We start from the raw sequence: 14,631 nt of genomic DNA on the forward strand, positions 1-14,631 counted from the left end.
CTTGTTGGGCTGATTGTAGTTATCAGTCTATTGTTAATTCTGTTGCCTTACTAAATCTGTCATATTTAAAGATCCCTCCTTTTGTAAAAATAGATGAGGTGAGAATAGGATTGAATTAATTCATTTATTGGTTAAATAAATTCTGGGGAATTTTTTTTTTTTAAAGAATGGTCTGCTGTATTCCAGCTAGATTATCTCTTTTTTGTTTTGTTTTGTTAATGCTAGGTTTAATGAAGAATGACCAGTTTTATAAAAATGTGATTACACAGAAAAAGAATGACCTAATGATAATACATAATAATACATTGACGGTAATATCAGCAAGGACTATGGGTTCAGTTTTTTTCCTATTTCTTCCAGTTATAGGGCAGGACACTTTCTAGAATGAGATCTTATGACCTAACACTAAACATGATAGATCAGGGAATTTATTTATTGCCAGCTCTAAAACAGGAAGTTGGGAGAAATTTAGAGTACTGTTTAAAGGTTCTGTGGCTATCTTTGGGGAAAAAGGTTCTGTACTTAGTATACCTAAACCCTGTATTTTGGGGTGCCATTTCTGGGTCCCCCAAACAGCATGATTATATCAACTTGATTTATGTGCACAATTTTATTTAGTTCAAGGAGTTGACAAGACTAAAAGTAACTATAAAACAAAATTTGAGTTCACTACTTATCTGAGATTAATTGTTTTTTATCTAAACATAAACATTAATATTTATTAGAATAATATACATTTGGTCTTCTTATTAGATCATCTCTTTCTGACAAATGAGGAGCTCACTGCACTCCCTGTGGTCAAGGTGGCTCCCTCTGGCAAATACACCGGGACCAAGTTAAAATCTGTCATTCGAATGTTACGGGGTTTACTTGATCAAGGAATTCCTTCTAAAGAGCTGGAGGTAAGTGTACCTGCCAAGGGATCTTTTCTTTACAAAGAACCATTACATTATTTGTAAGAGAAATGTGTCCTTACAACTAACCCAAGGTTAGGAGACATTTTGGAAGTGCCTATTACTTTCCAACTCTACCTGTAGTCAACTCATTTCCAACTATAGAAGCACCATCTTGTCATCTCCGGCAGTAAATCTGTTTTTCTAAGCAGAACCCTAATGATATTGATTAAAAGAGATCGTATTAACTACTCAGAACTTGGTATTTTCCCTACCACATATATAACAATAAAAAGTTTTTTTAAAAAATCCTAACTGTCTACTAAACTTCACAGCAGTTTGTAAAGAATGTGCACCCTATTCAAAGCAGCAGTGGTTCAGAGCCCTTGCCCCTGTGATCTTGTGGCACCATCCATCTTTACCACTAGGTGAGAGAAACAGGGCACCACTGTGGTTTAGGGGTTGACCTTGCCCCTCTCCCTCAAACCGTTTAGTTGACCACTTCCTGAGCTTCAGTACCCTTAAAGGGAGCTAACTTTCATTGGGAGTACCTGCTATGCTTGTTGCTTTGATTTTTGTAAGTCAAAAGACTTACTGTATTGTATAGATTTCAAAACTGAAGCTCACAGGAATGAAGGTATACTCCTCCTTTCTCCAAATCTCTTTTGTGGAAATACCTTTAAAAAAATACTTTTGTATCTTTTTGTTTTTAATACTTTATTTTTATTTATTTAATGTGGTGTTCAGGATCGAGCCCAGTGCCTCACATGTGCCAGGCAAGCGCTCTACCACTGAGCTATACCTCCAGCCCCTGGAAATGATATCTTAAGTTCTTAGGTTTGAAGGTCATCATCAGAGAACTTCTATCACAATCCTTATAAAGCTGATCTACGTTTTTCTCTATCAAAGCAGCTTTTTAATATCCCCAAAGCCCATATTCAATACCTGTTTATTTACTTCTTTATTGCCTCTTTCTCACAATGGCCTATAAATTCCATGAAAACCAGAAGTATATTTTTTTGCTGTGTTCCCAGCACTTACCATAGTACCTTGCATATAATAGACATTCAATATGTATTTTTTGAATAAGGGAATGAATGAAAAGAGAGAATTGATTTTACAGTAGTGGAGTATCTGACCACAATAATATCAGGTATGGAGTAGTCTGTCACCCCACAGGCAATGCTGTCAAGACATTGTATTCTATGAAATGGCATTTGCCAGTAAATGGATAGAACTGGAGACTATCGTGATAAGTGAAATAAGGCAATCCAGAAAACCAAAGGCTGAATGTTCTCTCTGATAGGTGATACTAACACACAATAAGGGGCAGGTGGGGGCAGGTGGAATAGAAGTTCACTGAATTAGACAAAGGAGAATGGGGGAAGGCAGGGGGTATAGGAATAGGAAAGACAGTAGAATGAATCAGACATACGTTCCTTTTCATATGAGTATGTGAACGTATGTCTGATTCAACCAGTATAGCTCCACATCATGTACAGTCACAAGAATGGGAAGTTATACTCCATCTATAATATGTCAAAATACATTTTACTGTCATGTATAACTAAAAAGAACACATAAAAGTTTTTTAAAAAAGAAATCTTATTCTACATTATTACATTAAGCCAAAGTTATTTTTATGAAGTATATTCTTTTCTAAAAAAAAATAATTGCAGACATTTTGAAACTGGATTTAAAACTTTTGACACAAGGTACTATTTCATAAAGTTAATTGAGAGCAACATATTTAAAGGTGCTTGCAATAATATATTTCAACACTTATTTGTCAAGTCAGTATTAATTTTAGGTTTACTTTAGGATGTGTTTATTTCTTAACACCTGGTTATTTCAATCAACTACTTTTGTACTCAACACATTGAAAACATTTGCTGAATTACTGCTTTTCTCAACACATTTAACTTTATTTGCAACTTTGCTTATAGAATCTTCAGGAATTAAAGCCTTTGGATCAATGCCTAATTGGACAGACCAAGGAAAACAGAAAGAAGAACAGATACAAAAATATACTTCCCTGTAAGTTCCAATTTGGCTTTACACTGAATGTATGTTCAATATAATTTAAATTGATTTAAAGTCTGTATGCTAGTTTAGCCTATGTATCCATCACATAAGCATGTACATACATAACACTTTCAGAGATTTGCATCAGTAGCAAATTTAGATATACAATGTGAATTCTTTTTAAAATTATCTACATATTCTAAAACTCAGAGAAGTCTTAAAGTCTTTTTAAAAATATGAATTGGCTTTTGGATGAGCACTTTTTTGGATTCATGTCACAACCACCATCAATTTATTCCACTTACTTTAAGTTTACAGACATGTCAATGATGTTAGTAGCTATATACATGGATATGACTACAGTGAAACTACCAGACTTTGAGGGCTGGTGATGTAGAGTCTTTGTTTAGCATACACAGGCCCTGGGTTTGATCCCCAGCACAAAAAAAAAAAAAAAAAAAAAAAAAAATTACATTAGACTTCGAATCATTTAGACACCAGAAGAAAATAAAAGGTATTATTTTAAGCTATGTTTTGCCCGTTTCACTAACCAACAGTTTGATTTTTTAAAAAATTTTGTACAAGTATATGTACATAGCCAAAATATTAAACTATAAAGATATGACTCAGTGATAATTTGCTTAGCATGAGCAAGACCTTGGGTTCAATTCCCAGCATGAAGGGAAATGAAGAGAAAGGAAGGGAAGGGAAAGGAAATTAAGCTCTAGCAACTTCTTTTAGTTATTATCAGCCAAATTTACATATTAGCACTTTGGATTACAACATATAACACACTGACCTTATCTTTACACAAACCCAACAATGTCAAATAATGCACTCAATAATAATGCACTTGAAGTTTTCAATCATGATGGAAGATACAAAGTTTATTTTGAAAAACTTCCTATAAAAAACTGAATCTTGGTCTTTTAAAAATGGAATAGGTCATAAGGTAGGTGGGAGTTATTTTAAGACAAAAAAAAAAAAAAAGCTCAGATGAGAATATCAAATCAGAATGGGATAAGTCATAAATAAAAAAAACTAATTAGTGAATTCGTTTCCATGAAACAAACAGCCAGGATGGCCTACGGGATAGAAGTCAAATAACAAAGAGAATTTTGAAACCTATCTTTAAAAGGTTTTAAATTAAACCAGGTATGGTGGTTCACTCCTGTAATCCCAGAGAGTCTGGAGGCTGAGGCAAGACCACAAGTCCTAGTCCAGCCTGGACAACTTAAGAAAGACCTTGCCTCGAAAGAAAAAATTAAAAGGTCTGGGATATAATTCAGTGGTAGAGCACCCCCTAGGTTCAATCCCCACTAACAAAAAAAAAAAAAAAAAAAAAAAAAGGTTTTAATTTGATAATCACCAAAATTACTAGTGAAATTTATAGATATTTGAACTAAAATTGACTTCTAATATACACATGCATGCAAATTTATTTTCTTGATAAACCATTGACTGTATAACTTCAATAAAAGAGAACTAATACATACTTTTCATTGGGGCAGCCTAGTTTTAAAGATTATATTTTGACTCTACAAAGTTATAATTAGACAAAGATGGTCTATGTGCAAATGAGTTTCCTTTTTATTTATTGTTATTCTTTGGATGACTAATAAAAAGTATATGATTTAAATAATCCACAAGGGTTATTTATGCCAATGGTATTTGTAGTAAGTTATTTAATGACACAATAATATCAACTTTTATTATATGAAAAGGTGTTTGGCATTGTCACTTAGTACTATTATTATTGTCATTAGCATTAAAATATTGATGGAGTAGAAGTAGCAATGTTGTTTTTGCTTATTTCTCTAGTTTTTTTTATTTTTTAATGTTTTTTAATACCTTTATTTTATTGATATATTTTTATGTTGTGCTGAGGATTGAATCTAATATTTCACTTGTGCTAGGCAAGCTTTCTACCACTGAGCTACAACCCCAGCTCCCTCTAGTTATTATGAAGTTCAATATGCATCTGTTTTTATTTCTTTAACCAAATTTATGTAAATAATAACTATCAAAATTTCAAACATGAGAAACAAAGCTGACATCTTAGATATTCTTAAATATGAAAGGAGTAGATGTAAAATCATTTGCTGTGCTTCATTTTTAAAATATACTTCTATTAAAATGTGTTTCTGATTGCAGCTATGGTTATAAGAATTTCCCATGACCTTTGATTTACGCTATCTGACTCTTGTTTAACAATATATAATATGAATGGTTTTGTGGTGGGAAATTCACAGATGATGCCACAAGAGTGCCTCTTGGAGATGAAGGTGGATATATTAATGCCAGTTTCATCAAGATACCAGTGGGGAAGGAAGAGTTTCTTTACATTGCCTGCCAGGGGCCCCTTCCTACTACTGTTGGAGATTTTTGGCAGATGATCTGGGAACAAAAGTCCACAGTGATAGCCATGATGACCCAAGAAGTAGAAGGAGAAAAAATCAAGTGCCAGCGCTATTGGCCTAACATCCTGGGCAAAACAACAATGGCCAACGACAGACTTCGGCTGGCTCTTGTGAGATTGCAGCAGCTGAAGGGTTTTGTAGTGAGGGCATTGACCCTAGAAGACATTCAGGTGAGTGAATTAAAGCTTTCCATGTAGTCAGCCTCATCTCCTCATTGGAAACCAGGCCAAGACTCTTGCCATGGTTACGTCAATGTATTTTTAGATTAAAAATCATAAGCCCCTGTTTTTTTCTTATCAAGCATAAAAATTTTTAATGTGACCCTCTTCATGAATTTCCTCCAGTGTGTACTGTATTAGATTGAAAATGAATACATGATCATTTGTCATCCATTGCTTAGTGATAGCTAAGAATGGCTCAGAAGCTATGGGATGGAGACTTCTGCGAGTTGTTTGTTTTGTTTTTGCAGTAGGGGGATCAAACCCAGGTCTGCATCCACGCTAGGCAAGTACTCTACCACTGACCTGCAACCGCAGCCCTGGAAACTTATTTTTCAAGGTCAAATTCAAAGTTGACTCTATTTTAAGAGTTTTTTAAAATTTCTGAGTTGAAAATATCCCTCAAAAAGGTAGCTTTTCCACATTTGAAAATAAATGAACAATTTTAACATTATCATTTGTCATTTAGATAATTCTTACTGTAGTCACTAACACTGAGTACATTTAGCTTGAGTTTTAGTGGTCAGACCTTAAGTAGAGCTACAGCTGCTTTCTCGCTTCTGTCCTCCCTGCCCTTACTACACCCTTCTCCAGTAATGGGTGCTATGGTGAGTAATGTATTTCCTACTGGTTGGTTAGCTTTTTTAAAGAAACAAGATGGTTTACCTTCACAGAAGCAAAGTATATCAGTGCAATTTTGTGGTTGGCATGTAAATGTAGTCTGTGATTTGTTGTTTTACAGAGAATTAAAGATTATACTTATTGTTTAACTTAAAATTTGTTTTGACATATAAAAATTGTATGTATTCATGGGTACCATATGATATATACCTCTTTATTCACATACACCAGCTTACCTATCACAGAGGCTAGCACAGTTGTTCAATATTCCTCAAGTGATTGGGTCACTTAATCCACACAGATTTGTAGAGCTCAGTCCCTGTTACAGGGCCCTAGGGATTGAGCAGTTAACAATGCAGACAAAAAAAATTCCACACCTCATGGGGTTTACTTCCTAATGAAAAGATACTGGTGTCAATAGTGCTATGGAAAGAATAAAGCAAGGAATGACAAACGGATGAGGGAGAGAGAGAAGCATGTTGCATTTTCAGTAGTGAGGGAAGACTTGAGAAATGGCATGTGATAAAAACTGAAGTTGTTGAGTGAGCCACAGAGGCATAACTGGGGGTGGGAAGAGGGAGGACATTCCAGTCACAGGCCCTAGAGCCCTAACCCTGTGTCCAGTGTATTTAAAGATTCATTACAGGTCTGGGGATATCAGTCAATAGGAGAGCTCTTGCCTAGTATGCACAAGGCCTAGGTCAATCTCCATCACTGAAAAAAAAGCAGATCTAGCAGCCTTCTTGCTGAAGGCTTTCCATGTGTTTTTTGTGGCTTTGTTTTAGTTTTTGTTTGTTTTGTTTTGTCTTGTTTTTTTTCAGCACTGGGGATTGAATTCACAGGTTTCTACGAATTCTCTACCATTGAGCTATATCCCCGGCACTCCATATGTTTCTTAATGGAATTCTTTCACCTGTTTCATTCTTCTTTCAATCTGATCCAATACACAATTCAAAATTTGACAGGACAAAATAATACTAAGAACTAATTATGTAGGAATAATATTGCATGACATGTACTAATTGTTTTACAATTTCAGACAGGAGAGGTGCGACATATTTTTCATTTGAATTTCACTGCCTGGCCAGACCACGATACACCTTCTCAGCCGGATGACCTGCTCACGTTTATCTCTTACATGAGACACGTCCATAAGTCAGGCCCAATCATTACGCACTGCAGTGCTGGCATTGGACGTTCAGGGACCCTGATATGCATAGATGTAGTTCTGGGATTAATCAGTCAAGATCTTGAAGTGAGTACAAGATATATTCTGAATCTGCATATGACCAGAAATTATGCTGGAATCTGTTTAATAATGTGTATTTTAGGGCAGGGGTTGTGGCTCAGTGGTAGAGCACTTGCCTAGCATGTGTGAGACACTGGGTTCAATTCTCAGCACCATAAATAAGTAAATGTCCATTGAGAACTAAAAAATATTTTTTAAAAAATAATGTGTATTTTAATACTGTGCTCAAAAACCCCATATGCAGTGTTGCATTTTTATCCTTTATAGTCTTTATGCCTGTATAAGATTAAAGTCAGAATTTTCATCACACTTTGGGGATAGAAATATTGATGTATAGGGCTGAGGTTGTAGCTCCATGGTAGAGTGCTTGCCTAGCATCTGTGAGACACTGAGTTTGATTCTCAATACCACATAAACAAATAAATAAAAGTATTGTGTCCATCTACAACTAAAAATATTTTTTAAAAAAAATTGTACAAAAGAAAATGTATAAGAAATGTACATTTTGTTATACAAATTAATGCTAAATTTTCTCTTTCAATTTAAAAAATTATTACTAGATAAACCAAGCAAATATGAGTATAATCTTACTTTTAGATCTAATTAGTATAAATCTATGTAAAAATGACAGAAACTAGAATATGTAATTAATATAATTGTCTTTTTCTTGTCTTTTTTTGGTACCAGGGTTTGAACTTAGGGACGCACTTAACCACTGAGCCATATCCCTACCCTTTTTTATGTTTTATTTAAAGATAGGGTCTCACTAAGTTACTGAGGCTTGCTTTGGACTCGCACTTCTCCTGCCTCAGCCTCCCAAGCCAATAACTGTCTTTTAAAGATTTGTTAAAAGTAGTTGTATTTTGTACTTTACATACTCTTATAATATCAACTATAATAATTTATGTAGAACAAAACCAAATAGTCTATTTCGTCCTTTTTTCAAACTGTTAAATGTCAGCTAAAATCAAAAGATATAGAATTTTATTCAGAAATGCAATATCTAAGGAAAGTAATTTATATTTTTTAATTATAATTAGCCAAATTTTAGGAAAGAGAATTTTTGTTACAGATTTTTACAGAGGATAATAACCTACTCTAATTCTTAGATCATAAATAAGAATACCAACTGATGACAAAGTCAGTTCTCTAAGTCATTTTGTCTAAGACAGTTTCCCAAAACTACAAGAAAGTGAAAGGGGGGGCCCAGGCACTGTGGTGCACACCTGTAATCTCCGAAGGCTGAGGCAGGAAGATCGTGAGTCCAAAGCCAGCCTCAGAAAAAGTGAGAGGCTAAGCAATTTAGTGAGACCCTGTCTCTAAATAAAATACAAAATAGGGCTGGGGATGTGGTTCTTTTCCCTTTGTATCTAACGTGTACATTCTATTTTCTTGGGCAGTTTGACATTTCTGATTTAGTGCGCTGCATGAGACTACAAAGACATGGAATGGTTCAGACAGAGGTAAGTCTAGGCCTATTTGAAGAAGGAATTTATAAAGATTCTAATAGTTTAAAAAGTTCTTATTAAACTTTTTTTTTTTGAGATGGGCTGTCTAAGTGTTGTCCAGGCTAGCCTGGGATTCCTGAGTTCAAACATACCAACTTAGTCAGATCCTGATAGAGTAACAGAGGAATTCTAGCAGGATTTGCAATAAGGATGGCAGACCATAAATATGTTAAATATGTACAATGAAATATATAGGATCTAAGAAAGTACTCTTCAGAAAAAAGAAGAGTAGGTAAAGGGAATCAGTCGTGGCAGATTGTGGATATAATTTTAAATAGTGTTACCATTGGGAAGGTAACACTTAAGCAGAGATTTGAAGGAAGATGTCATGAAGCTATTTGGGGGAGCCTTCAGGCAGAGTGCACTGCCTCCATGGAAGTCTAAGTGGGAGTGGACCACAAGTAAGTACAGGTTCAAGAACGGTCATGACCAGAGCACAGAGGAGAGTGGGAGAATGTGAAGTCAGAGAAGAAGTGATAAGAGCCAGAATTTGGGCTTTCCTCTGAGTACATGGGAGTTATCACAGGCCTGTAGCCAGAGTGGTGGGTGTGGACAGAGGAGGAGGACATTATGTGAAGTGTATTTGCCAAAGAGTTGTAGGCAGTGTAAGAGAAAGAGAGATGATGTGGCACATGCAGAAAAGCTAAAATACAGGGGAGCACCAAGAAAATTAAAAGGCTACTCATAATCCTACTTTCAGAGAGTTGCTAATAACAACAACAAAATAACAACAACAAAAAAAAACTCAGATACCAATACCATCAACTTAAAGAGAATAATTTTGAGAACCACAAGGATTCATTTTCAAAAATCTTTGATTTTCATATTTTGTTCTAAAATATTGAAAGAAAAGATTTCATATTTAAAGAATATGTAAATATCAATTATATTTCCCCAAACTTTGATTTCTCTCTTTGTATATTCTTTTGTTCTAAATTATTTAAAGGAAATCATTTTAATAGGTTCTTTATATTAAATTTTTGGTATTTTGAAACATTAAGGTGAGTTCAATAAATCTAGCAGAAATTATGAAGGAAATTAATTTTCATGAAATATTATCAAAGCACAAAAATAGAAATGGCTGCCAGTCAGAGACAACTTCACTTAGTTCTCTAAATACCACCACCTCCAACTCCCAGGCTTTACCCCTCATATTGTCAATCCGGTTTCTGTTTTTTTATAATTTTTCTGTAGGCTGCTTTGTAATGTTTCTGACATTTAGCATTTAAACAAAAATATTCCATATTTTCTAAACTCCTCAAACATTGCTTCTATTAAGGGTGTAGCTGAGTATGATATTTGTGACACATTGAAAGTTCTATGTGTATTCATTGCTGTGGTTTTGTTTTGTTGGCTATAGGATCAGTATATTTTCTGCTATCAAGTCATCCTCTATGTCTTGACACGTCTTCAGGCTGAAGAAGAGCAAAAAGACCAGCCTCATCTTTCTAAATAACAGGGAAAGAGCAGCCTTCTGAATGTCTCCGTATTTCTCCTGAACCTCCAACAAACTCCTGCTCTCTACTTAAAATAAGAGTTATAGAGCAGCAAGGCCATGCAATATTATGCTTATTCTCCTCTACCGTGGAGGGGCAGTCTTTATAACAATAAATAGTGTTGAAATGCTGTATTTTTTACAGCTACCATAACCAATGACAATTATTAAAAAATGTTTAACACTAACTGAATAATTCAGATCTAAAGGCTAGAGGCAGCATTTGATTATAGTGGACATTGTTAGAGGATACACTGAGTCTATTTTTAATGTACCAATCTTGTTTATAGCAAAAAAAATTTCCAGTATTTTAATAAAGTAGAGGTATTTTATAGAGGATACTTGAAACCAGTATTTAAGCTTTAAGTGACAGTAATATTGGCATAGAAAAAAGGTAGCAAATGTTTACCATGTCAATTTCTAATGTTTACTATATAGAATTTCCTGTAATATATTTATATACTTTTTCATGAAAATGGATTTATCAGATGTTTGTAACTGTGTCATCTGTTTGTAATGTATCATTCTCACTTTGTAAATAAAAATACACCTTAAAACATCAACAGCCAAAACTGTGTAGACAGATACTTTCAGTTTTTTTATCACAACACACAGTCCTCTGGGAAGCCAGTGACCTCTGGACCCCAACTTCCCATCTCCCCAGCTGGTCCCAGTCAGTCCAGGCCACAGAGAATGGGAGTTTGTCATCATCCTGTGGATCGTCATTAAGCACTGTCATGAGGGTCATGTCTGGCTTAACAGAAGCTAAGAGAAGAAACTTCTACCTCCCTGTAAGTGGTGCCCACTTTCTACACTTAGTTGATACATAAATCAGAGTCTTTTAAGACCTGTTTGAAGTAATACTTAGAAAAGTCAGTTAACCAAAAGGAGTAATCAAGGAAACCACTGTTGTCCTGCCTGAGAGGTTTATGTTTGGTTTTGCCAAATAGGAAGGAAAACAGCTCAGCCTCTGAATGCCTACTTTAGTTTTCGGTTCTATGATTCTCAATACTGAACTTGTTTTGCTAAATCCGAATTCTGTCTCCTTCCATTCAGCTCTGACACCACTCCATGACCCAGAACACTCCCTGGTTCATCATAAGATTATATCAATTCGGAGCTAATTGATTCGAATTTGTAATCCTAACCAAGTGCAGTGGTTTACTGGGACCTGTTCCTAAGGAGCTGAGGCTATTTGAAGGCAGAAGACAGTATCAGTAAATAACTAAAGCTTCCTGGTGATCTCCTGACTCCCTTGCCAAGTAACAGGTTTGGCTCCTACTCAGAATGGGATCTGAATCTGGCAAGAGAAGCTTCACCACCACCATTCCCACTTCAATCAGAAGACTTCTTTTATAAACTTTAATTGTAAACAGAATTATCATTTGGGAAAAGGAAAAAAAAAAAAGGTTTCTGTTACTTTAAAAACATTTGGAAATCTCTGTTCTGAGTGAGTTGGAATCCTGAGGCCTTGTTTTCCTGGGCATGTGGAGCCACAAGGCAAAGCTCCAAGAGCCAGTACAGCTGAGGGCAATTAGCTACCATCAGAAGTCAGCACAGATGGGAGAGGGCAAAGCTGGAGGATACTTTCTCTGGAAAGAATGTAACTAGGAAATGGAAACTGAGAAAAAAAATTTAGGTTTAGGTTTATGACCCCTGAGTGGAAACTTGATTATAATAAATCCATTACTGCCTGCATTGTGGGATCTGGCTCCACCACCATGGAATGGTATGAGTCACTTGCTAAGACCACTCTGTTTAGGAAGATGAGGCCATAGAGCCCAGGCACAGAAAAAACTCGAATATCACATTAATGTATAAAGACAGCCTAGCTCCTCACAGACCTTTTATTAGCTAAGTATTATAAAACATAAACCCAAATCTTAGTGAATCAAGCATAATAGTTTATTTCTAGTTTATATAACAAATCTGGGCAGGCAAACGACCCAACAGGGCAGCTCTCCATCCTCCATTTTTAAGAACTCAGGCTGATGGAAGTTCTATGATTAACAAATGTGCTTCCAAGGTCATCCTCCGTTCCTACAGCCAGAAGGAAAAACAGCACATGTGGAGAGGGTTCTATTAGGCAGGCCAAGACTGGAAATGAAGCACATCACGGCCACTAGTTCCATCAGCACGAACTGACTGATTGACAAGCCCCCAAGTACCAGGAAGCTGGGAAGTGTAGTTGGCCGAACAGCTGTTTCCCTGTGACAACTCAGTGCTAGAGAAGGGAAAGTACAAGTCTTAATAGAGGATATGTATAAAAGTGAACCAAAATATATTCTAAAATAACAAATGCTGGATAAGATGTAAAGGAAACAAACACTCATAAACTGTTGGTGGACTATAAATTTGTTTAGCCACCATGAGGAAAATCATAGAGGTTTCCACAAAAACACTAAAAAATGGAACTATCATATGATCTGGGTATCCTAATCCTGGGTAGGTGTCCAAAGAAAATAAAATCTACATACAAAGGGACACCTGCATGACCATGTCTATTGCAGCACTGTTCACAATAGCTTTGGTGCCCCATCAACAGATGGATGGATAAAAAAATATATGGTTATTATACACATGAGAGAGTATTATTCAACTACAAAGAAAAGTGAAATCCTGTCGTTTGCAACAAAATGGATGGAACTAGAGAACATTGTGTTAAGCAAAAACAAAACAAAAAACCAGACACAAAAACAAGCAATTTCCCTCTCGTATGTGAAAACTAAAAAGAAAGGGGGAAAAAAAGGTCCGTCTTAAAGAAGGACTGGGAAAGGGGGGTGAGGGCAAGGGTGGATGGATATGATCAGGACATGCTGTATTCTTGTATGGAGATGTAACATTGAATCCCATTAATATGTACAAGGAATGTGTGTTAATTAAAAAACAAATGGTATCTTAGTATAATCCTGAGCACTGGAGAATTAAAAACATAATTTTATCTCAAAATCAAAACTATGGTACATGTCATTAGTATAGATGTTTCTGAATTGTTATGATAAACAGGAGGAAAATGTGTGTTGAGAAGAGATCAGACTTTTTTTAAATGTGTGGCTTCAGAGCAGCCTGCCAGATCTCTTCGTTTAAAAATAACTATTATTGAAATGTAATGTGATAAATCCAAGAAATTAAAAGTACAGCTTACCACAGTTATGCTTGTTGATAATGAAAGAAAAGATTCCTATTTTCCTTAATTCAGAAATATTCAAGATACCTTGTTATGGTGCAGATAAATGTGACAGATTATAGGCTAGCCCACATAAAATTTTAAAATCAAAATTTTAATACACTGGTTTGGGAATGTATTTGAGTTCAAGTATCAAAAAAACAACCAAATGTGCTTACACAAATGAAAGATTTATTTCCTTTCCTTAAGGAAACAATTTCAGAAGTTGGCTGTGGCTAGGATTGATTCTATAGCTCAAGAATGTCAGCAGCTTGCCAGGCACGGAGGCACATGCCTATAATCCTAGCTACTCAGGAGGATGAGGCAGAAGGAAGACAAGGTTAGAGGCTGTCCAAGCAACCTAGCAAGACACTCAAAATTTAAAAGGGCTGGGAGTGTAGCTCAGTGAGAGAGCACTTGCCTAGCATGCATAAAACCTTTAGAGTTCAATCTCCAGGAATGAAAAGGAAAAAAAAAAAATAAGTCACAAGTTCTATAATTATCCTGGTCTTTCCTTCATGATCTAGAATTGCTGGGGCAGCTCTGCTATTACATCTATGATCTAAAAGGAAATAGGAACTGACAAGGAGAAAGGGTCAGTCGGTGCCTAGGGCAAGAAAGCAAGACTCCCCAGGAACCATAAACAGACTTCTGCTTCAATCTTACTAGCAAGAATTTTGTCACATGCACACCTTTAACTTCAAGAAAAAAAAATACTTTTAGCTAGGCATTTTGCAATACTGAACAAAATCTCAGTTCTATTAATAAGGACAAAGAAAACATACACAGTGGAAGTGTGTACTTTTCCATGTCTGCCTCAGTTTCCACCATTCCTTTGTACCTAACACTGTGTCCTGTTTTGAGGAGTTTTTTTGGCAGTGCTGGGAATTGAACCTACGGCTTCGTGCATACTAGGCAAGTGCTATACCACTGAACTATATCCTCAAAACTTGTGTCAATCTTTTAAAATCTTCCTGAATCCAAAAGTATCTATTTTTTTAATTTTATTTTTTATGCATTAATAGGGATGGAACCC

At 35.6% G+C, this 14,631-nt stretch overlaps 1 protein-coding gene across 7 annotated transcripts in view; it reads left to right on the forward strand.

Annotated features, from left to right (window-relative positions):
* The window catches only part of Ptpn13 (protein tyrosine phosphatase non-receptor type 13), a 201,942-nt gene extending 191,015 nt beyond the window's left edge, over positions 1–10,927 (forward strand). For all 7 annotated transcript variants that reach the window (XM_076864474.2, XM_076864476.2, XM_076864480.2 and 4 more), the window contains 6 exons: positions 754–902; positions 2,840–2,930; positions 5,171–5,508; positions 7,217–7,432; positions 8,827–8,889; positions 10,295–10,927. In XM_076864474.2, the coding sequence (XP_076720589.2) occupies positions 754–902; positions 2,840–2,930; positions 5,171–5,508; positions 7,217–7,432; positions 8,827–8,889; positions 10,295–10,390 (953 nt within the window). In that variant the 3' untranslated portion in view covers positions 10,391–10,927. The remainder of the gene's footprint in view (positions 1–753; positions 903–2,839; positions 2,931–5,170; positions 5,509–7,216; positions 7,433–8,826; positions 8,890–10,294) is intronic.
* The last annotated feature ends 3,704 nt before the right edge of the window (positions 10,928–14,631 follow it).

This window comes from Callospermophilus lateralis, chromosome 8, assembly GCF_048772815.1.
Source record: "Callospermophilus lateralis isolate mCalLat2 chromosome 8, mCalLat2.hap1, whole genome shotgun sequence".
Classification (NCBI taxonomy): domain Eukaryota; kingdom Metazoa; phylum Chordata; class Mammalia; order Rodentia; family Sciuridae; genus Callospermophilus; species Callospermophilus lateralis.